Source organism: Notamacropus eugenii, chromosome 5 (assembly GCF_028372415.1).
Source record: "Notamacropus eugenii isolate mMacEug1 chromosome 5, mMacEug1.pri_v2, whole genome shotgun sequence".
Taxonomy (NCBI): Eukaryota; Metazoa; Chordata; class Mammalia; order Diprotodontia; family Macropodidae; genus Notamacropus; species Notamacropus eugenii.
Window position 1 is genome coordinate 354,429,992 of NC_092876.1, and position 24,205 is coordinate 354,454,196.

Genomic DNA, 24,205 nt, shown 5'->3' on the forward strand with positions numbered 1-24,205 from the left:
TTTTTGCCTTTCAGAGTGCTATCTTGAAGGGAAAGAGGTGAGAATATTCTTGCATAAGTACTTTTCATTTTTGCCTGTAGACCTCTCTTTTAGATGGACTCAACCTTTTTGCTGTCAGAAATAAGGTATATAGTACTCATAAGCATAATCTTACAAGAATTATACCAGAGACTAGATTTTCCCAAGTTTTGGAACTTCATAACTCTGTCTTATCTAGTATTTGGTGCCTACAAAAATGAGATCCCAACCATCAAGCCTAGTACAATTATGTGAATGTTGAAAACACAAACCTATCTTCTTTATAAGCTTAATGTGAGAACCTTCCTCTGTTCAAACCAAAGAAGAAAATTCAGTTTAGTACACTGATCACTTAGGTGTGCAAACAGTTTAGCTGTTGGTCCTCAGCATGTAATCTTGGTCTAGTGGAAGAATTTAGTCATTTAGTCTCCTTCAGAGGTTCCCACAGTGGGAAATACTGCCTCCTGGAGGGTGCTGGAATGATCCAGGGGGATGGTAGTAGCCTCAGGTGCAATTGGGGGGAATTGAATAAAAATAAGGGGGCAGTGGAAGCATAAGGAAGGAAGTGAAGATAAGAAAATTTTGAAAAACTGCTCATATGTGATTCATCTGTTATGTAACAGAGTTAAAGTTGTAGTGATTATATTATTTTCCAGATAAATACACAAAATGCAGGTTATAACCAATTAGTGGTCAAGTCCACCCACAGGTCTTAACAAGCAAGTGTTGGCAGGTGAGCATGTGGCATAGTGTTGGCAAGTCCAGCATGCATCAGCAGGAATATGTGCATGTAATGACTTGTTTACAACATGACGCTATATGGTTAGATGATACAATATTGCATCATCAACATTTCAATGCAGGAAAAAAGTCACAAATTTACAATGAAGTATTGAATTTAAAATGTGTCATTTAAAAATATATTGTATGTTTTTTTAAAATGATGCGAATTTTTTTAAAAAAATAAAGAATTAAAGAAAGTAGATTTTTCAGAGGGGCACTGAATAATTTTTTTTTTTGAAAAGGGAGTTGTAGGCCAAATAAGTTTGGAAATCTCTAAATGAAACCAGGAGATGCAAGGGAGTTGTAGCTAACTGGAGGAGACAGCTTACAGGCTCTCTTCTGAGAGGCAAATAAAAGACATGTGAATTGCTTCTATTGTACACCCTAAGGTAAGAAGACGCATTAATTTATAGTGCACTTGGTTATCTTAACTTGGAGCGTTCATGATAAGCATGAAGATCATTGCATCTCATAGATCAACATCTGTTGTATGGTAAGAAAAAGTAAAAGAATTCTATGAACGACTGGACAAGAAAACCAGTAGAAGGCTGGTTGATGAATGATGTCAAGATTTCTACATAGTGTTAATCTGTTTGGTGGTTAAGTTTAAGGGCTTTTAGATCAAACTAGACTTTCATTCCATCCTCAAAAGACAGCAGTCTTCAAGGAGGCTTCTGATTCAGTGGTGAGCTGAGATAAGGACAAAGCTCTCATATATTTCAGTCTAGGCCTAATTTGTCTGGCCCAAAACTAAACTAACTTTGAAGACTATTTGAGTATTATTGTTCTAAGGGGGGAGAAGAAATAAGTATCCTTTCAAAACCTTAATGTCTTCAAAGGCGGTACTGAAGAAGTTAATAAAAACAGAGTGTAGGGGGGTGGTAGTAGATTGGTTTTATTCTGGGGGTTTGAAGAAGGGAAAGAGAAAGGAGAATAAAAGGAAGAAAACTGCTTAGAAAGGAAAGGGTGAAACTTGCTATTTCTCATTATTGGGATGTGTGAAGAGAAGAAGGCAGTGCAAACATGGAAGAAGAGGTGTCGGGAATAGGCATCTGTTGAGGCTCAGTCTTTCTTGAAATGGACAAAAAAGGGTTGAATATGCACATTCGCAAAAAGTTAGTTGTAGAAATATAACAAACCAATAGGGAAACAAACATGGATAGCGAGGGAAGTAAGGGAGAGGATAATACCAGGGAAGGAAAAGTCAGAAGCATAACAAGTATCTGCATCCTTTAAAGGGAGAATGAAAGGATAAAAAGAAAAGAAAAGAATTGGAGTCCAAAGGAGAAGTCCATCCACTGAGGAATGACTGAACCAAGAGTAGTTATTTGTAGTAGCATATTACTACTCTGTAAGAAATGAAGAAAGAGAATTCCGAGTAGTATAAGAAAAAAGTGAACAAAAAAAAGAGCAATTTATTCAAAGACAACAGCCCTATGAAGAAAAACAGCTGTGAAATACTTAGCTGTGATTAGTGCAATGACCAGCAATGCCTCCTAAGGATCAGCGATGAAGAAACATATTAAGAATTTTGAAGGACTCATGGTGCTGAAAGAGACAATTTTGGGGATATTACTCCTTGTGGATTCATTTTGCTTAACTACGCTTGTTTGTTACATGTGTCTTTCCCCCTTTCTTCCATTATTTATTTTTTTTAGTGGGGGAAAGTAATGGGGTAGAGAGAGGTAAGATTAGCAGTAGTGAAATCCACAAAAAGTGAAATCAACAAGTTTGAGGCACTGTGCAAAGCACCAAGGATACAAAGAGAAGCAAAAATAGCCCCAGCCTTCAAGGACCTTACAATATAATGAGGGTAAGGGGAGGGACATCAAAACATTTTTAAAAAATGTTCTGAAGAGAAGAGAAGGAAGTTCAGAAGAATGCACAGACAAGCAGAACAATTTTGAAAGTAGCATGGAATTCTTTATATACTTTTACAAAAGCAGGCAGTGTAAAATGATTTGCTATTTCATATATAGTACTCTTTCTGTGTCCTGATATGTATATGGAGTTGCTTTATTATTATTATTTGGTGTTTAAGTTCAGAAAAAAATTTAAGAAAAAGTAAGGAGATATTTAATTTTTTCAAACAAATGTAATATAACTTGACCCAAAATTGTGCTTTGTTCTTCCATGTAGTTCCTTTGGCTGTACATATACTTCAGCAATATTAATTTTGCCAAAAACACTTGTGAAACTCTTCTTTTAAAACTGTCTTCAGAACTGGTTTATGAATCACACAGGAAAATCAGTCACTGGCTTCATTTTTTCACGTTTGTTAATAAACTTTACACTCCAGACTCTACTTTAGAGCCAATATGTAGCATTTTGGTGGGTAACAATCATGTAAAAGAAAGATAATCCCCTTTAATAATTTAAGGGAGTTTATTTTCTCCCTGAGAGGCTACATAGTATAGTGGCATAGAGCTCTGAGTCAAGAAGACCCAAGTGCAAAGTCTGCCTATGAAACGTATTAGCTGTGTGACCTGGAGCATGTTACTTATTTGACTTAGTGTCCTTGGAAATGCTAAGATTGTCAACTGCAGCTTTTCATTGGCAGAAGAAGCTCCTATGTTAGGAGTTTTCAAAGCTAATGAAATAATAAATCTAGACCCATAACCAACGAACCAACCAACCATCAAATAAATATGTAAGCAAATAGATATGGTTCTCACTTCCATATCATGGGGGTTAGGCGTGTGTGTCACCCTTGCAATCTAGAAAATCCATGTAAAAGTTTTTGACCCTCTCTTCATACCAGGGAAGAAATCTGAATTTTTTCTTTTTCTTTGATGGTGAAATATGTTGATATTTTACAGTGCTGTGTATTTTTTTCTTTAGACTATATGTATTTTGTTTTTATGGGGTAGTTACAGTATTAAAAGATAAAATACATTGATATTATGCAGTACTATATATCTGTTGGTATATATACATATATATTATGCATTTCTGAGTTTCTAAACTTTTTCGGTGTTGTCTGCTTGCCTTCATGTGTTGTCTGCGGCTTCTGCAAAACTCCCCGCAAATTCTCATTTAATTTCTTATGTTGATCCACAATATATCAATCCACGATGGGGAAGCGATAACTGTAGATAAGTAGACAAAGGAATGAATGAACAAATAAATAAATGAAAAAAATAGATAGTAAACAAAATTCCCACTGAAATTTGTAATGTGCATGTTCTTAAGTAACAATCACCAGTATCTGACCCTGGCAGATTAAAATCTTTTATTTTGTGTTTTTGTTTGTTTGTTTGTTTTTGTTGTCGTTTAGTGGAGAATAAATGAGAATCTTACAGAGGTGGAAGAAAGAAAGAATGAAATTAACAGGCTTCAGGAGCAAGAAAAGGCACTTTATGCTAACTTCCAGGCATCGCTTGGCGAAAATAACAAATTTGCAAATTTCCTCATGAAAGTGTTGAAAAAGAATATTAAACGTGTAAAGAAAAAGGAGGTGGAAGGAGAGGAGGGTTTGTATCAGTCCTTTATATAGCCTCTTAAAGTATTCTTTAAAAATAGTCTCAGTTCAATTGATACTCTTAGTTTTTATATCATATTCATTTCTCAATCTATCCCTCCCCACTACCCTACCCCATGAGCCATTCCTTGTTACCAAGAATAAAAAAAAAAAAAGAAAGGGACAAATAGTTCAGTAAAACTAACCAACACAATGGCTTAGCCTATAGTATATGGAACATTCCATAGTCATTGTCAGTCTCTCAACTCTGCAAAAAAAGGGAGGGGGAGACATAGATTTTCTTCATTATTCCTTGGTGACATTTCACTAACCCAGTATTTCATGTTCTTTTCTTCTTTCCGTTGATGTCATATTTGTCATTGTATGTATTGTTTTCATGATTCTGCATGTCACTGTATTCATTCTTACTCCCTACCCTATGCTTCTCTGATTTTTTCATGTTCATTTCTTACCATGCAGTAAAGGGACACAGTGGATAGAGTACCAGGCTTGCAGTCAGGAAGACCTGAATTCATATCCAGCCTCAGACACTTACTGGCTATGTGACCCAGGGCAAGTCACTTACCCCTATTTGCCTCAATTTCTTCATCTGTAAAATGAGGTAGAGAAGGAAATGGCAAACCACTACAGTATCTTTGCTAAGAAAACCCCAAATGGGGTCTCGAAGAGTAGAATGACTGAACAACCACAACACAATGTCCCGCTAATTTTATGCACAATGATTTTTCTTTAGTCGTTCTTCAGTTGTTGATCAGCTAAATTTCTAGTTCTTTGTTGCCGCAAAAACATGCTGCTATGAATATTTTGGTATATGGAGGAACCTTTTTAATATCCTTTTTTTGATATCTTTAGGGTATATTCCTAACAGAAGGATCTCTGGCTCCACGTGTATGGAAACTTCAGTCATTCCCTGCCCCTTTTAAAGCGTTATTCCAAATTGCTTTCCAGCATCATTGGTCCAATCCATAGCTCTATCCCCACTGAATTGGAGCGAGTGCTGTCTTCCTGTATTTGGAAGCAACAAAACCATGAATTCAACAGAAGATGTCACTTTTTTTTTTTTTTGTTAATCACTCATGTTTACACAGATTAGCAGAGTGAAAGTGTATTAGATCTGGCGATAAAAGATCTGGACTGGAACCCCAAATCAGTCACTGATTATGCCAGTGATCACTTTAATCTCTGATCCTCATCTCCTCCCTTGCAAAATAGGGCTGCTTCACAGAGTCATTGTAAAGATGCAATGACCAATAAATATAGAAAATGCAATGTAAATATATTTTAACAATACTGGGAATCATACTGTAAGAGTGAAAGGGAATTCAAATATCTTCACAATGATCTTGAAAGGTAGGTACTGCTTTTACATATATTTTACAGAGGAAAAGCTGAGACTGAGAGGTCGTGACTTTTGCAGTACCACACCGCTAGTAAACATCTGAGATGAGATTTGAGCTCATATCTTCTTGATTTCCAAGGCCACCACTCCGTTACAAAAAACAACTTCCTGTTATGATACTGGATCACTGTTAGACCCCACCTGATTTCTCAGGTCCAAATTGTTTGAATCCAGTCAGTTACAGGTCACAAATCTTTCTTTCAAAAGGAGAGCCAGATTCATACATTTTATTCTGCATCTGATTCTTGTCATTGACTCCATGGGATTTTGATCTTGACCTGTATTCTGATCCCATCTTGTTGTTTGTTTACTTTTATTCTGGCTTGACACTGTCCCTCACCCTTTTTAATTTTGATTCTTTATTTTGACTCTGATGAATCATTTGAGACAGCATGGAGCCATGTGGCTAAAGTGCTGGTTTGGAATCAGGAACACCTACTCAAACTGTGTCTGAAAGGTACTAGTTACATGATGCTGAGCAAGTCACTTAGCCCTTTTTTGAAACTCAGAGTCCTATCTGTAAAATGGGCATGATCAGAACTCAACTCACTGGGCCATAAGAGGTTATCAATCTATATTTTGACACACACATTCACTCACTTATTCTTATTATGTCACAATTCTTTGAATTTGTCCATGTCTCTTGGCTGCCTGCTAGTGGCTATTTTTAGAGCAACTTTACTTGTTTCAACACTGTCAGAAATGCTTAGGGCTGAAGCCATGAATGTGGCAGCCTCAAATACTGCAGATTTCACGGGATGGACAAAAGCCATTGATCTGGGCAGTGACATTTTAAAAATGGAGTTTGCAGAGAGTATTCTGGCATTTATGCATAGAATAAATTGGTGCTTGGAGAGACTGATATTGTTCTTATACATATATATTACAAATATGTATATGTATATAATATATGTCAGTCATGGCTCATCTCTTGTGAGGAATCTTTAATATCGCAGTTGGTTTTTATAGGAGACACAAAGGGCATGGCCAAAATTTTCAGTCATTCCGAACGTACTTCCTGTCACACCTAGGGAAGTGTTCGGGCCTTGTTAGCAGCCTCTAGTGAATAATCCTGATGTAGTCTAGGTAGCTCGGTGGACAAAACACTGGACTTGCAGTCAGGAAGAAATGAGTTTTTTTATCATACTTCAGGCATGTACTAGTTGTGTGACCTGGAGCAAATCACTTAACCTTTGTCTCAGTTTCCTTTTTTGTAAAATGGGGATTTTAATAATTGTGAGGATAAAATGAGATATTTGTAAAGCATTTTGCAAACTTTAAAGAACTACAGAATACTAGGTATTGTTGTTATTTTTATTAATGAAATATGAAGACTTGGCATCTTGACACGCTTTAAATAGGGTGGGCTGGTTTGATTTGATTGACTGATTTAATCAACCCCAACCTTACATAAGCAAGACTAATGAATGAGGGTACTAATTTTACTCTCATTTAGTTTAGAAAACAAAGTAAGGATAAATGATTGAAAATACTTTATTGTGTTTTGTTTCTTGTTCATTTTCTTAAGTTCAAAGAAAGGATCAGCCTTTGGAAATCTCCTGGGTAGTTGTTCCCCATTGATTTGTTTTATGCTTACTTTTAACAAGAATATATTTTCATTTCAGAAGAGGATGAGAGTAGCAAAGAAGACAGTGATGAAGAGTCCAGCTTTGAGAGTAGTGAGGAGGAATCGGAATCAGAGGATGAAGCTTTTGATGAAAGCATGGGTATAGCAAGTAAGTTAGATCACCTGGCACCATTTTAATTACTTCTAACAGACTGAGTGACATCACCCAGTAAAACAGTTGGAGTCTGAGTATATAATTCTCCAGGGAGTTTTAAGGTAACAGCTGTTAGGTATGTGTCCCAGTTGATAATCCATGGGGAGTTCTCCTTTCATGACCTCCCAACCAGGCAGAAAGCTATGGAATGTCAGCTGAATCACTTCCAGAAAAGTCTCAAAATCAGTCCAACATTGTGAAGCAATTAAAAAAAATGCAGTGACACTGATACATGATCAAAATTTATATTTTCCCACAATGTCCACATTTTTGAGCATCCATTTGATTTCTCATAGTGCTAATGTTTTAGAGGTTACTTCAATTTGTACTCATTTCTCAGAAATCCTTGTTAATTATATTCACTGTTTTTTTTTTTTTTTTGTGAAACCAGTCCTGAAGAAAGTAGATCAAGTTTCTTATGTTCTTGGTAGATGAATAGTCTTAGTAGAAAAAAAAATGCTTATTTGGTGTTCTAGGGTGTTTCATACAGGATGTCCCAAAAGTTTTAGTGTACTTTTAAGCTCTTAAAGCTATTAAAATATAAAACTTCACAAGGCTTTTGGGACCCCTCGTGTAAGTGTCTAATACACAGTCGTTGGACAGTAATATCTGCATTTCCATGCAGGTGCTGAATGAGTCCTCACTTATGGAAGGGTAACACCGCTATTATTTGCCATTATTTGCTATAGCAGAAGGTTAGCACATGACCAAATGGAATGTTAATTTCAAAAAGGGCTAGACTCCTAGTACTTTAGAATTCTGTACCAAATAAGACATCTTATGTACCTTTGTGTCCCCAGACTGTGACCCAGCCCTTTATGAAATGGCTCTTCAGCTTCGAGAAAAAAGGCTGGACATTGAGGAGACCTTAAGCGAAGAGAAAAAACAGCTTGAGAATCTCAAAAAGGAATACGATGCAATGGGCAAAAAAGTACGGGGTCCTCACCGCTTTTCCTACCCCTCTTATGGGCTACAGAGCAGCTCCTACCTGGTTGTCTTGCAGGTGTGGGGAGCCTGAAGCCTTGAGGCCACATGGGACCCTCTAGGTCCTCGAAGGTGGCCCTTTGAAGGAATCCAAACTTCATAGAACAAGTCCCCTTAATAAAAGGATTTGTTCTGTAAAACCTGGCCTCAGTCCAAAGGCCTAACCTGAGGACCTAGAAGGCCACACGTGGCCTCAAGGCCAAAGGTTCTCCATCCCCTCTAGCCCTACAGATTTTAGGTTTCAGATATTACTTCCTGGTTCATTAAAAAAAAAGAGCAAACATTGTTTTAGGGCAATCTGAAGTGAGGAGCTGGGTTTTCTTTCTTTCTTTTCAATGACCATATCTATTCTCTCCAGATGACCAACGGGTTAAGGAATTTTGTATTTTTCCTCCTCATTTCTCTGGGAGTAGTTCCAAAACCATCCCTCTTCAACTTCATTCATATTCAGAAGGTTTCTTTTTAGAAGAAACTGCATTTCCGGTTCCAAAGGACAATTGCATGTCTTTTGCAAAAGATGAATGTGCACTGTAACTTGCCTTTCCAGTTGCGAGTTTTTGTTCTTCCTTGGTGGAATTATATTTTCGTTGGTCATTCCAGGTTTCAAATTAATTGAATGTTATTGGCTCCAAACTGAACAAGGCAGCAGGTGTTTTTTCACCTTGATGTTGGTTGTTTTGGGAGGGGGTAGGGAGAGAGGGAGCAGGCATTTATTGAGACTCTTCTGTGTGACAACAACTCTAGGAGGCAGGTACTATTATGGTATCCATTTTATAGTAGAGGAAACAGAGGCAGACAGAGATTAAGTGACTTATTCAGGGTAACACAGCTAATCAATGGCTGAGGCCACATATGAATTCAGGGCTTCCTGATTCCAGACCCAGTGCTCTATGCCCTGAGCCACCTGACTGCCATATGAAGTCCAGAGGGCATGGCCTACTGCTGCATTTAGTGCTTCCCTGATGTCTGATTGATGCTTCTGAGCACTGCCAGATATCCACAGCCCCCTGGTGCATATGGATGAGAATAAAGAAGTAGCATAGGTCAGGACTTAACTGAAAAAAACAACCAAGGAATCTTTTCAGCCCATCAAATGGCACCTTCCAAACAGAAGAACACCCAGGAAAACTGACATTGATCTGCCCTCTGGGACTGTTTATGAATCCCATACTGAATGTTTTCAGAGGAAACTAGTTGCCATGATGGATGGAGTTGTTCTTGGAGTCAGGAAGACCTGAGTTCAAATCCTACCTTAGATGTTTAATAGCTATTTAACCACAGATAAGTCACTTTACCTCTCTTGCCCTCAGTTTCCTCATTTATAAATAAGGATAATAATGGAATCCAAGTCACATAGTTGTGGGGAGGATCAAATGAGATAATATATGTAAAACAAAAGTTTAAGCAGAATTTAAATATTAGCTGTTATTAAGATTTCACCCATGGTGACTTTCCACAGGTAAAAGTAGTGGCTGCCAATCTTGAAACAGCAGAGGAGGCCCTTGAGGCTTATCAGCGGGAGAAGCAGCAGAGACTGAATGAACTGCTTGTGGTGATACCTCTGAAGTTACACCAGGTAATGGGTCACCCAGGTACATGGCTTGACCTGTCTGAACTCTGTTGCCAATACATTCACAGTACTTCAGAAAGAGATTCAGAGGCCACTAAAGAGAACACATCACTTCCTACATTTCTGAGAATTCCAAATTTGTTAGGATCAAATTCAGTTTGATTCAATAAATGTTTATCAAATGCCTAGTTGGTGCAGAGCAGCATGTCTTAGTGGGCAGAGGGTTAGTATTTGAGTTAGCAATAGCTTGGGGTTAGATCTTATGTCTGGCACATGTAGGCTGTATGAGTGTGGGTGAGTCACTGAAAGTCACAACGGTCCAAGTAATTCTCTCAAACAACCTGCATTAGTTAATTTCAATTTGTATTAGAGGAAGTTTCCACATTTGTAATTCTCACCCTTAATGAAAGTCTTGACCCTCTAAGAAATTCACATGATACCATACTGAACGGAGAGATACAAAGATGAAAAATAATATATTCCGTTCCCTACAAGAGATTCTAATAACATAGAGGAGATAGGATATGAGCCCAAGGGAGGATAATGTATGGTAAAATGTAGTAGGGCAAAGTGGGAAGTAGAGGGGGTCAGGGTATACTTGAGAATTCATTGCTTTGTGTTGATCATCAAGACAATCTGGTACTGGCTAAGAGGCAGAATGGTGGACCAATTGAATACATTAGGTACACAATAAACAATAGTAATTGCCCATAGTTATCTAGTGTTTGAATAAGCCCTAAGAGCCAAGCTTTTGGGGCAAGGACTCAATATTTAACAAAAACTGCAGGGAAAACTGAAAAGCAGTTTGGCAGAAACTAGGCATAGACCAACATCTCACACCTTGTATCAAGATAAGGTCAAAATGGGTACATGATTTAGAATAAAGGGTGATATCATAAGCAAATTAGGGGAACATGGAATAGCTTAACTATTATCCCAAGGAACAAGGAAAGAATTTTATAACAAAACAAGAGATGTAGAACATTATGGGAAGTAAAGTGGCTAATTCTGATTACATTAAATTAAAAAATTGGTTTTGCATAAATAAATCCCATGCAGACAAGATTAGAAGGAAAGTAAAAAGTTTGGGGGTGGGGAATTTACAGCAAGTTTTTCTGATAAAGGTCTCATTTCTCAAATATAATCTATAGGAATATGAGTTATTCTCCAGTCAAATTATATGAACAGGCAGTTTTCAGAAGAAGAAATTAAAACTATCTATAGTCATATGAAAAAAATTCTCTAAATCACTATTTATGCAAATTAAAACAACTTTGAGATACCCATTCATGTCTATCATATTAGGTAATATGATGGAAAAAGGAAAATGACAAATTTTGGAGGTGATATGGAAAAATTAGAACACTAAAACACTGATAGGTAGAGTTGTAAACTGATCCAATCATTCTGGAGAGCAGTATGGAACTGTGCCCAAAGGGCTATAAAACCATGTGTACCCCTTGACCCAGCAATACCAATACCAGATCTATATCTCAAAGAGGTTAAAGTAAAAGGAAAAAGACCCATGTGCACAGAAATATTTGCATCAGTTTTCTTGTGGTGGCCAAGAATTGGAAACTGAGGGGATGCCTATCAATTGGGGAATGACTGAACAAGGTATGGTATAGCATTGTGATGGAATACTACTGTCCTATAATATAGAAATGTTGAGCAGGATGCTTTCAGAAAAAACCCAGAAAGACTTATATGAACAGATGCAAAGTGAAGTGAGCAGAAGCAGGAAAACACTGTACACAATAATAACAATAATAGATGATCAGATGTGAATGGCTTAGCTATTCTTAGTAATACAATGATTCAAAACAATTCTGAGGGACTTAGGATGAAAAGTTCTATCCATCTCCAGATAAAGAACTGATAGGGTCTAAATGCAGATTGAATTTTACAAACAACTTTATTTTTCTTGGTTATTTATTTATTCATGCATCCATTTATGTTTGTTTATCTAGAACCATGTTTTCTTTAGCAACATGGCTAATATCAAAATATGTTTTGCATGATTGCGCATATAAAATCAATATAAAATTGCTTGCCTTCTAGAGAAATGGGGAAGGGGGAGAGGGAGAGAACTTGGAATTCAAAAATTTTTTTAAAATTGTTTTTACATGTAACTGGGGAAAATATAATTGTTTTTTAAAAGAACTCACTGCTTTGGAAGACAGCTCACCCTGCTTTTGACTGGTTCTGCCACTGGAGGGCATCAAGGGAAAGCCACGTGATTGTCAGGGATGCATGCTAGGGATTATGCTAGATAAATTCCAAGGACCTTTCCAGGGCAAGATTCTATGGAGGTATGGTGGAAAGAGCACTGGATTTAGAATTAAGGTTCAAATGTTGTCTCTGCTACTTATTTGATGTACAATCTTTAATCTCTCGGTAGCTTAAGCTACTTTATTTGTGAAATGGAAATTAGAATAATACTTGCACTACCAAACTCATAGGTTGTTGTGAGAATCAGATGAGTTACGAGTTATCAAACCCTTTGTCATCCAAAAAGTGTTACATAATTATTAGTTATCATTAGACAGAGGGTGCAAAAAATTTGATTTGAGACAGAGTGGTCGGCAGTAGCCAACCTCTCTGTTCATTTCCTCCAAGCATTCATATACCTGAGTGAACAAAATGGCAAAGGCTATAAGCATTTTCTTTTCTAAACCATTAAATTACATCACAAATCAGTGTTCCTAAAATCCAATTATTAAGCATAGAATTGTTTATTAAATCTATTTTATCAAACATAAAAACACTGTCTTTCCTTTACCATCTGTAGTCAATTATTAGCAAAAGGTACGCATGTTATCTGACTATTGTAGTAAGAATTGGCTTTAAACTGCATAAAACTATGAGCTAGACTATGAGATCATGACAAAGAAAATTGCTCTATAACTTAGTAACTTTGTTTCTTCTGCCAAAATTGAGATTTATTTTCACAGAAAAGGGCTTAAACTAACAAACAGTACATTCATGAATAGTTCTGATCCTGCTTTAGGATCCCAAAGGTGGAACAAACTCCTCTAAGGTTTCTATACTCAACGGTATATATTGACCAGCAGATTTGGGAATTCAAGAGAAAGCTGCAGGATCTCCCTTAGCTACATTGTTTCTATTCCATACTCAGTGATTCTGTTTGTGATGCCATCAGTTTGGGTGTTCTCTTCCAGGATGCAGGTCCCAACCCACCCATGCTAGCCCACTATGCCAATCTTCATGTAAGTTCTCCACTGGGGTCTTTGACCATGACAGCCCATTACTTACTTTGTGGACTGTTTAGTCCCCTTCCCTTCCTCTCTTATAGTAGTGAATATAATTGAATATCTTTAGGGAAGCCATCCTTGGTCCTCCTTAATGCTAGTACTTCTTCCTTTAGAGTATCTCCAATTGTCCGGTATTTATTTTGTTTGTACATATAATCGTCTGCATGTTATTTCTCCCATCCGATTGTGAGTTCTTTGAGAGCAGGGGCCTGATTGGTTTTGTTTTGTTTGTATTCTATCTGGGAATTGTTTTCATTCCCAGATCTTACCCCAGTTCCTGACAAATAGTAGGTGCTTTAAAAAATGCTTATTGATTGGCCAGTGGTGTGTTAGAAGCAGTAGATATTAAAGAAAAAGGATGGTCTTAGATTTTCATAATAACTTTGCCTGTGGTTTACGGCAGATAGAGTGTGTGGAATTTGGAGAAATACCCCAAGACCTCTCCAATGCTTTGGTATTTTCTAATTCTTCTCTGCAACGTCTGCAAGAAAGAATCATACAGCTACAAGAAGAGAATGTAGAACAACAAGAACTCAACAGAAAATGCCGGGAACGGCGTAAAAAGCTTGTTTTTGAAAAGAGAGAGATGGCCAAAAAGATCAAAAGTGAGTAACTTAGTCCTTGCTTTAACTGAGATACAATTAGTAATTTGGGGCATAAGAGGGAAGACGTGTACGTGATTCTCACTGACTCTTTCCCATCCCCAATAAGGACTTGTCCTTCAGTTGTGTTTGACACTCCACTTGGGGTTTTCTTGACAAAAATACCGAAATGGTTTGTCATTCCCTTCTCTGGCTCATTTTACAGATAAGGAACATGAGGCAGACAGGGTGAAGTGACTTACCCAGGGTCACACCGCTAGTAAGTGTCTGAAGCCAGATTTGAGCTCAGGAAGATGAGTTGTTCTGATTCCAGGTTCAGCATTTTGTGCACAATGGCGTCGCCTAGGGGCCCTTCTAAATATACTGCTTAGCAATTCTGACTTTTCTTTGTTTCCTTCAATGATTTCTCTTTTTCCACTAACTTTCACCAAGCCTGGTTAAGTGGAAGAGTAGACTTAGCCTGGTACCATATCAAGAGGTTGGAGCAAAAAAGGAAACAAGGGCATGTTTCCTTATCCTGTGATTTAAAAATTGTTCTCCAGCACCTAATTCCCTTCAGTCCCTTGGATTCTAAAGTTTCTGAGAAACTTTGGTTTCTGACCCAGCTGACCTTTTCCTTTATGCTCACTTTTATCCTCATTTGGACTCGAGTTTTCTATTCCTCTCAGGCTGAGTAAAATGTCCTTATCACTTGCGCTGTCAGGCCCTATTATCCAGTGACCAATAATCAAACTGTCTGGGGTCAGCAGTATCCCAGCCTCTGCCTGTAATGATGCTTTGCTCCAACAGAGGCCTCCAGAGACCTCTGAGTAACAGTAACGAGTAGCGAAGAACCTGGGCTCAGCTAAGAAATTCATTTACCGCCTCACTCCCCCTCACCCCACATATACAATTTGGTGTCAAATCTTGTCATTTCTACCTTCACCACATCCCTCCTAAACCTCTCCTCTCTACTTTCATAACCCCCACCCCAGCACTAGCCCTAACCACCCTTATTTAGATTGAAATAGCCTTAGGCAGTGGTTGGCAGCTAGGTGACTCAGTGGATTGGAGAGCTAAGCCTAGAGTGAGGAAAACTCATCTTCCCTAGTTCAAATCCAGCCTCAGATACTTACTAGCTGCGTGACCCTGGACAAGTCACTTTACCCTGTTGGTCTCAGTTTCCTTGCCTGTCAAATGAGCCAGAGAATGGAGTGGCAAACCACTCTAGTATCTTGCTGAGAAAACTCCAGATGGAATCACAAAGAATTAGACGTGACTGAACAGCAATGACACTATATATATCACATACTGGTTGCAAAAGTAATTTGTGTGAATGTTATATACACGTGACAGGGGTTTTCTTGGCCCTGTTATATAAGATACAGTATAATTTGCAAGCATTGGAAGGAGTGGAAGGAACTGAAGTATTTTTCGGGAGAAAACCACGTTTTCATGAATATCAGAGCATGGAAGAATACGATAGAAAGACATCAGGAGGGGAAGGAAGCTTTTTAATGATAGAGCAGAGAGGCCACAGGGCTCAGCAGAGTAAGGTAGAGCCTGGGGAGGGGTCTAGCAGGGCTGGATAGAGATGAAAGTGTGGGATGAAGTAGCATCTTGGCAGATGACAACTCTGAATCACAAGGTTTAGAAGAACAGCAGGTAGGAATTTGCTGGTCAAAGGACGAGGAAAACACCAAATATGGAAAAGTTGATGGAGTATATTGTTCCCAAGGTTCTAGCACCACACCCCATTCCCAAGCTTCTATTCTTTTATTTCCCCCAAACATTTTATATATTTTTGTGTATAGAGGCAGCATTCAAAGAGAGACAGCCTTGAAGCCAGGAATGCTATTGTTTTTCAGTCATTCAGGCATGTCCGACTCTTCATGACCCTGTGGACCACAGCATGCCAATACTGTCCATGGGATTTCCTTGGCAAAGATACTAGAGTCGTCTGCCATTTCTGTCCCCAGCGGATTAAGGCAAACAGAAGTTAAATGATTTGCCCAGGGTTATACAGCTAGTAAGTGTTTAGATTTGAACTCAGGTCTTCCTGATTCCAGTCAGTGCTCAGAGAATAGAGAGCTTCGCGCAAGATTTTGAAAGGAAGTAAAGGTCCAGGCTTCCTACGATTCTCTGAGCATTATGGATGGGCCAGATGGGTGGGTTGGAGGTCACAGGACTGAAATCCTATGAGAGGTGTGCCTGAGTACAGCGTTAAAGTTTTGCAAACTGTACACAAATTCCTAGACCAGCTGGGGGCCAAGTAGATAGAGTACCAGGCCTGAAGTCAGGAAGACTCATCTTGAATTTAAATCCGGCTTCAGACACTTTCTAGCCTTGTGACCCTGGACAAGTCACTTAACCCTGTTTACCTCAGTTTCCTCATTTGTAAAATGAGCTGGAGAAGGGAATGGCAAAGCATTCCAGTATCTTTTTCAAGAAAACCCCAAAATGGGGTCATGAAGTCAGACAATTGGACAACAACACAAAAACAACTGAACAGCAACACAAAATCCTAGTGGAATTGGTAAAGAAGTGAGCAGTCAGGTAGGGTGCCGTAGAGAGAAGGAGGAAATAAGCTTCAACCAAGATTTTGAAAGGAAGTAAAAGACAAATGCTAAAGACCATAGAAGGCATTTAAAGCAAAGCCAGTGGCACAAGAAAAGGCACAAGACAGGAATTATAATAAAAATAGCTAGAATTTATAGAGCACTTTAAGGTATATGGAATGCTTTACATTTTATCTCATTCAAACCTAATGACAGCCCTCAGAGGTGCTATTGTTACCCTATTTTACAGATGAGGAAACTGTGGCTAAGACAGGTAAAGCAATCTTCCCACATCAATAAGTGTTTAAAGTAGGATTCAAATTCAACGCTCTATCCACTGTGTCATCTGGCTGTTTACCTGTAGCTACATTCGTTACGATAACTGAAGACTAAATTGATCATGCAAAATATTTTTGCCTTCTCCTAATAAAAGCTCCTCTCTTGATCGTTTATTCATGAGTTCTATGACATGAAACAGGGAGATGAAAATGAAGGGTTGTCATGATTGTCTTCTTTTAGAAATGAAGGAGATGGTTACTCAGCTGATGATTAACAAGTTTGGGAAAGAGATAGACTTGGAAGCCCTTCAGACACTCTCCATTAATAAAAAACTGGAGGAACTGAGGATCAAGAAATTGAAGAAAGAGTTGTCCAATGCGAAGGAGATAAGGAGCTGGGAGGTAAGTGTGTTGCTACTCACGACCTACCTATCATCTTTAATTAAATAACTCCTATTGACTTTTCTTTAATATTTGCATTTTATCACAAGAAGGAAATTATGGGAGCTTCTGGGTTATGGTGTTAGCACTGTAAGGGAAGCAGCTTAGATGATGTAGCGGATAGAACACTGGGCCTGGAGTCAGGAAGACCTGAGTTAAAATCCAGCCTCAGATACTGCCTAGCAGTGTGACCCTGAACAAGTCACTCAGCCTGTGTTTGCTTCAGTTTCCTCATTTGTAAAAGGGGGATAATGATAGCACCTACCCTCCCAGAGTTGTTATGAGGATCAAATGAGATAATATTTGTGAAGTGCTTAGTGTGTACCTAGCACATGGTAGGTGTGATATGAATGCTAGCTATTATTATTATCTCTGGAGACAGCAAAGCAGCAACTATGTACCAGTTCTTCTGCCAAAACTACCTAACCACAGGAATAGGGCTTTCATTGAAAGTGCTTGAGATAGCCCTCATGTGCCTGTGAATAATATTAATATATTGGAGAATGATGAGACAGGTAAGGTCACTTTGTGCCCCAGGTGTGTTTCTTGGAAGGAGTCATCTGATTGCACCATTGAGCTATCTGAGGACGGAGACACAGATAATACCAAAAGGACTGGTGTTATTGAATCTGTGTCACTACTAAGTCATGAACATCTTCATCTTCATAGGAAGTACTGTGCCATTCTTCCTTTTAAGGGTGTATCAGTGTCAGTGGTTTAAGGCTCTTGAAGCTTGGGGACCCTGACAATTTGAATCTAGATACATCCCTAAAATTTCTCACTTCTTCAATAATTTGTCTCTGAAAATAGAAATAGTGCAATGTGAGAAATATAATAGTGAGACTGCCAAGCTTTCACAGAATCATAAAATCTTAGGGTATGAAAACCTCTCTTGCAGAATCTCTAATACACTCATAAAACTTTGGTTCAAGATTTTCTAGTGATAAGTTGTTTTTTCCTTTTTTTTTTTTTTTTTTAAAGACTGACCATTCCACTGTTCCCTAATAGTGGCTGAGCTAAAATTTGTCTTTGTGTAACTAACTGGTTCTGATTCTGCCCTCTTCTACATGAAAAGTGGCTGAGGACTCTTATCACAGGAGTAGAGGGATATAGGAGTAAGAGCTAGAAAGGACCTTCTAGGCCATATGGTCTGACTCCCTCATAGATAATCTCAAGCAGAAACAAGGTGGGATGCCCAAGGTTTCACACAGGCAGGAACTTGTTGATGCAGAATTTGAATCTATATCCTCTTGACCTCTGACTTGGGGAACAGCATAGTCCAGTGGAAAGTATACTGGATTTGGCATCAGAGAACATAGAGGCTGGTTTTAAACTGGTTTTAAACCAGCATCTTTCTAATTTCAAGTCTAGTGCCTATTCAGCTGCCTCAGACACTAGCTGTGTTATCCTGGACAAGACATTTAATCATTCAAATCTAGGAGTCTGGATTTAGGCTTGGAGTTGGGGGTGGGGTGGCTGGGGGAGAGGGGAAGGGAAGGAGGAGATGTTTTAAGTGGAAAACTCCTACAGAGATGAGATGGACAGGCCAATGACAATATCAGTGTGAGTGGCAACAAGAAAAATTGCTGAGTCCCACATTTACTCTTTCTGAAATTTTGTTGTGGAATTCATAGTAGGTGTACTAGATAATGAAGAAAGTCAGTGTAAATGGTCAAATCTTAGCCCAATCACATCTGAAAGGATGTGATTTCAGAAAACAAGTCCAGTGATCAGGATGTTTTAGCTTAGCGTTGCTGAGGAGGAGCATGGCATATGCCCCTCATTAAGTCATCCCTTCTCTAGGCTAAACATTCCTTCTTCCCTCGACCATATTCCTCTTCATATAACACAATTTCCATGCCTACCATTTTCTTGGTCACCATCTTTGGGCACACTCTTGTTGGTTGATTGATGTCTTTGAAGTTGTGATGCCCAGTATATTCCAGAAACGGTATTTGTGGCTGTTAGTTGTTTGGGGTTAAGACAGAAAGGAAATCATTTGCAAGTGATTGAAAAGAGCTTCCTGCTTCCAAGTCACGAAGGATGGCCCCAACCAACTTGTGGTAATCTCTTAAGGGCTAGAAATAAAACAAATTAACTCAAGAAATAAGAATAAATGAATGATGGGGTCCCACTGGAAGTTTCCATAAATGGGAGGCCCAAAACTCAACAGGCATGAATCAGTGGTCTGGTTGTTCAGATAGAAATAGATATGGCAAACATAAAACCTTCTTTCTGTCATTCAATAGATGGACAACTTTACTGTGTCCGGAAATGATCAAACTCCAGATGGAGGGCGCAGAGCAGTTAAGCTAGGTGGCACAGTAGATAGAATGCTGACCCTGAAGTCAGGAAGACCTAAGTTCAAATCCAGCTTCAAACACTTCCTAGCTTTATGACCCTGGGCAAGTCATTTACTCTGTATGCCTCAGTTCCCTCAACTGTAAAATAGGGATAATAATAGCACTTCTCTCTCAGGGTTGTTGTGAGGATCTCTTAGCATAGTGTCTGGAACACAGTAAGTATCATGTTAGTGATGATGGCAGTACAATACATCACACATATTTGATTATCTGTCATACATATTATGAGGTAGTTGGATGGTACAATGGGTGGAGCACTGGAACTGGAGTCAAGAAGGCCTAAGCTCAAATCCTACTTTAGATGCTTGCAAGTCATGTGACCCTAGACAAGTCACTTAAGTCCTCTGTGCCTCAGTTTCCCTATCTATACAATGAGAATAATAATAGCACCTGCCTTCCAGGGCAGGAATAAAATGAGGTAATATTTACAAAGGGTTTGGCAAACCTTAAGGCACTATAAATGCTAGCTATTGTTTTAGGTGTTATTATCACTACTGTTAGTTCTGCTACACCATAAATAGATTTGAGATGGGCCTGTAGAATCTTAGGACTGTAGAACTGGAACTATGCCAACCCCCTCATTTTATAGAAGGGAAAACTAAGACTAAAAAATGATTAAGTGGTTAAGCCTGAGTTCACAATTAGGAACAAAACCAGAACTGGATCCCTATTACCCCTAACATATAGCTGAGTATTCTTTTTTACTCTGTCATAGAAAATCCAGGCTTTATATGATATGTTTCATGTTAAAAATATCATTTTATTTTTTATGTAAGTAAATTACTGATTCACTTAGGTCTCCACTCAGATAACATTGATAATTTTTATATTCTTATGCTAACATTTCCCATAGATTTAGAACAGGAAGGAGTCTTAGACACAGACAAGTGCATGGGTGACCTTGTAGGTCCTTGGATGTGACCTTTTGATTGAGTCCAAGTTTTACAGAACAAATCCTTTTATGAAGGGGATTTATTCTGTGAAGTTTGGATTCAGATAAAGGGCTGCACTTTTACAGATGGAGTCTACTTCACCGAGCTCCAAAGAATTAAAGTGACTTGCTCAACATTATAGGTTGTCTGTGATAGAGCAAGATCTGAACCCAGGTTCGAAGCCAATACTCTTTCCTTGTTGCTTCTCTGAAGGCTGTTTAAATATATGTATGTCTGTGAATATATACACATATACATGTATACATATATATGCATGTGTATATTCTGTCTCATATCTATTTCTGTTCTTGAGTATACTTACCTTCTGACCATTCCTAAATTCAAACCAGAGGATGTGAGTTTATTGTTGCTTAGTTGTTTTCAGTCATGTCTGACTCTTCATGACTCTATCTCCTTGGCAAAGATACTAGAGTGGTTTGCCATTTCCTTCTCTGGAAATTCTATAGATATTATATCTCATTTTATAGATGAAGAAACTAAAGCAAACAAGGTTAATTGACTTGCCCAGGATCACACAGTTAGTAAATGTCTGAGGCCAGCCTGGTGCTCTATCCACTGTGCCACCTAGCTGCCCCTGACATGAGAGTACTTCTTACTAATTTTCCTAGGTGGAATGGCATCTTCCATTTGCCATTTTTTGCAGTTCACATCTGGTTATGTCTTCTGCTCTCTTCAGCTCTTTTCTACTTACTTTCTTACCCATCTTCTTAATATTCCAGGATAAGATTTCTCGGGTGCGATGGGACCTGATGATGAAGACAAAGGAACACACTAAGAAACTTCAGCAAATGAATGAGTTATGTATTGAAAAGCAGCAGCTTGAAGGCCGTTTGAATACACTGCAGGCTCAGCAGGTATGCTTCTGCCCTGATGTGGCTTGGCACTATGTTGGTATCTGTGAGTAGAATCAAATGGGGCTGATGAGTCCATTGGTGACTGTTGAATGCAGGTATACTCTGCCTTCTCGTTGATACTCTCTCCTTCTTGACTTTTTGATCATATTACTGCTTTATTTTCCAATGCTCTGTCCTGGGCTTTCTTTTTTTCTATATACCTCTCTTTTTTCTCTTGGTGAACTCAGTATCTCCATGGATTCAAAGATCACCTCTAGGCACATGATTCTAAGATCTATAGATCTAGCCATAATCACTCACTTAAACTCTAGTCCAAAATTACCAACTGCCTATTAGACATCTCGAACTGGATATCTCATAGACAGCTCTAACTTAAGTCCAAATTATCTTTCTTCCCAAAATCAGACTTCTTCCTAACTTTGCCATTTCTGTCCATGGTACCACTATCCTTCCTGTCATTGAGATGACCAGGTCTAGATTACACATGTAGTTGATCTCTAGTAGGAAGGGCTGGGACTATTGGGATTTTTTTCTTTTATTCCTTAACATATAGCACAGTATCTTACATGACACAAAATGGGCAATTAATAAATGTTTGTTGGATGACTACATCTGCTGTAAATTATATAAACGGGCAACATGAGTGTCATGAGTTGGATGTCATAACTGTGAATTGCTGAAAATTGAAGACCACCTGTTAAAGACAAGGTCCCTATCTTCAGGGAATTTATAGTCTGTTTGGAGGTGGGGAACAATACATAAATATGTTGAGTCAAATAGCAGTGCAAGAGCTCCTTGAGAGCCAAGAATGTGTTTTTGCCTTTCTTTGTATCCCCAGGGCTTAGCACAGTTCCTCACACAAGTCTTTAGTAAATGCTTGCTGACTGACAGTTTACTCTAGCAATGTAAGAAGACTGATTAACTGCAAATTAATTGCTATAGATGTACAGAGGAAGTAGAGATCCTCATCGCTGGCTTGAATGCTCTGGGAAGTCTTTACAGAAGATGAATAATTCAAGTTGGGACTTAAAGGATGAGAATTTGGATGGGGGGAGAGAAGGAACAAATGCTTTGGGAGGAGTGGTAATGGGTAAAGTAAAGATGAACTGACAGGTGAAAAAAAACGCCCACTATAGAACCAGTTGTGTTCAAATGACAGATATGAGGACAACTTGTGGGGAGGCTTACAGTTTAGACTTTTATCCTCTAGGCAGTAAGGAGCTAATGAAAAGTTTTCAGCAAGGTAGGTCATGCCATCCAAGCAGTATTTTAGAAGGATTAGCACATAGGGTGGTGCCTTGGATGGAGTGGAAGCTCAGTAAATTGTGTTCATCCTTCCTTGCCGAGGAAGCCCATGCCATCAGAGAAATGATGACATGACTTGCACTTGACTTTGTTTTGAGTGAGTGAGGGCTATACAAGGTTACCAGCCTCACTTCTCCTCAAGAACCATCTGAATTTAGTGACCAGATATTCATCAGGATGACTGGAGATGACCCAGGGTGCATTAGGAGACCTTGACCCCTTTAGGCCAAGATCTATACAGGTACTCACTTAGGATGAGGTAACACCTATTCATTGAATAGGCCTGTTTAAGAAGCAGCCAGGGCATGACCCCTTTAATGAGGCAATGAAAAAGAAACACATCAGGCTGGGAGGGAAACAGCAACAGTTACTATTGATAATCACTCTTAAGCCAGGAGGGTCCAGAAGAGAGCCCTTAGGCAGGGGTCTAGTGTCCTCCAAAGTATGAACATCAGAGTATAGTAACTTTAAGATTTTGGGAAGGGAAGGGAAGGGAAAGGAAGGGAAGGGAAGGGAAGGAAAGGAAAGGGGAAATGAGAAAGGAAAGGAAAGGAGAGCAAAGGAGAGAAAAAGAAAAAGGAAAGGAAAGGAATCTAGCCAGTAAAACCAAAGTTGACTGGGCATCTTCTGGTCATCCAAATTTACCTTCCTTTGGAGAGGAGAAGGAAGGGGAGGGAGAGAAAGACAGGAGAGGTGGAGCTGAGTTACCCAGCTAGCTGGGTCCACATTCAGGCAGATGTATCTACAGTGAATATTTATTGGCTGGAAGTGATTAGTTTGGGACAGTTGGTAGGATAGATTAGAAAGGTGGCTTTCCCCAAGACAAGAGTTCGTAGGCTATGACAAAAGCTGATACATACAATGAAAAGGGCTAGAACAACATGTTAATGGTTGAACAGAAAAGGATATATTCTCTCTGATAAATGAAACTCAAAGAGTTTTTCTTTTTGTGGAAAAAAAGTCAAATTAAGGATCAGGTTTCAAATAAAGGATCATTAGGACACAGTGACTGTCATGTTGGTGTAGTAGGGGTGTGGTGGTGCCAGAGGTGGTAATCAAAGAGGAATCCAAAGTGATTCCATGGTGTCAGGCTGGGGGAGTAGGAGACTCAAAGTCCCATTGTCAGACTTTAGAAAGTGGGGAAAGTATCATTGTCCACAGAGGGCCATCAGGTCATATCAACAAGCATTTTTAAAGTGCTTATTATTTGTCAAGCACTCTGCTAAAGATGAAAAAAAAGAAAGTCCCTGTTCTCAAGGGGCTTATATTCTTCTGGGGAAGACAAAAGGTAAATAACTGGGTACATACAAGAAATATACAGCATAGATGGAAGGAACTATCAAGAGAGAAAGTCCCTAGCAGCTGAGGGTGAGGATGGGGTGAGGACTGGGAAGACCCTCCTGCAGAATATGAGATATGAGTTAGTATTAAAGAGGGCAGGGAAATTGAAAGGAAGAAAGAGGGGAAAGCCAGGAGAAAAGGCACAAAAATATATTGAGTATAGACCAAATTTTAGTGATCTTTATGATTTTTAAAAAGTTTGGAACATCCCTCACCTCAATAATTATCCAAAATTTCCAC

General features: G+C 38.8%; 1 protein-coding gene across 1 annotated transcript in view; it reads left to right on the plus strand.

Annotated features, from left to right (window-relative positions):
• Nucleotides 1–24,205, plus strand: part of CFAP44 (cilia and flagella associated protein 44) — a 138,871-nt gene that overhangs the window by 112,425 nt on the left and 2,241 nt on the right. The window contains exons 27-33 of the mRNA XM_072613986.1: nt 4,079–4,274; nt 7,307–7,417; nt 8,263–8,393; nt 9,906–10,022; nt 13,695–13,896; nt 16,950–17,110; nt 21,185–21,319. Of these exons, the coding sequence (XP_072470087.1) occupies nt 4,079–4,274; nt 7,307–7,417; nt 8,263–8,393; nt 9,906–10,022; nt 13,695–13,896; nt 16,950–17,110; nt 21,185–21,319 (1,053 nt within the window). The remainder of the gene's footprint in view (nt 1–4,078; nt 4,275–7,306; nt 7,418–8,262; nt 8,394–9,905; nt 10,023–13,694; nt 13,897–16,949; nt 17,111–21,184; nt 21,320–24,205) is intronic.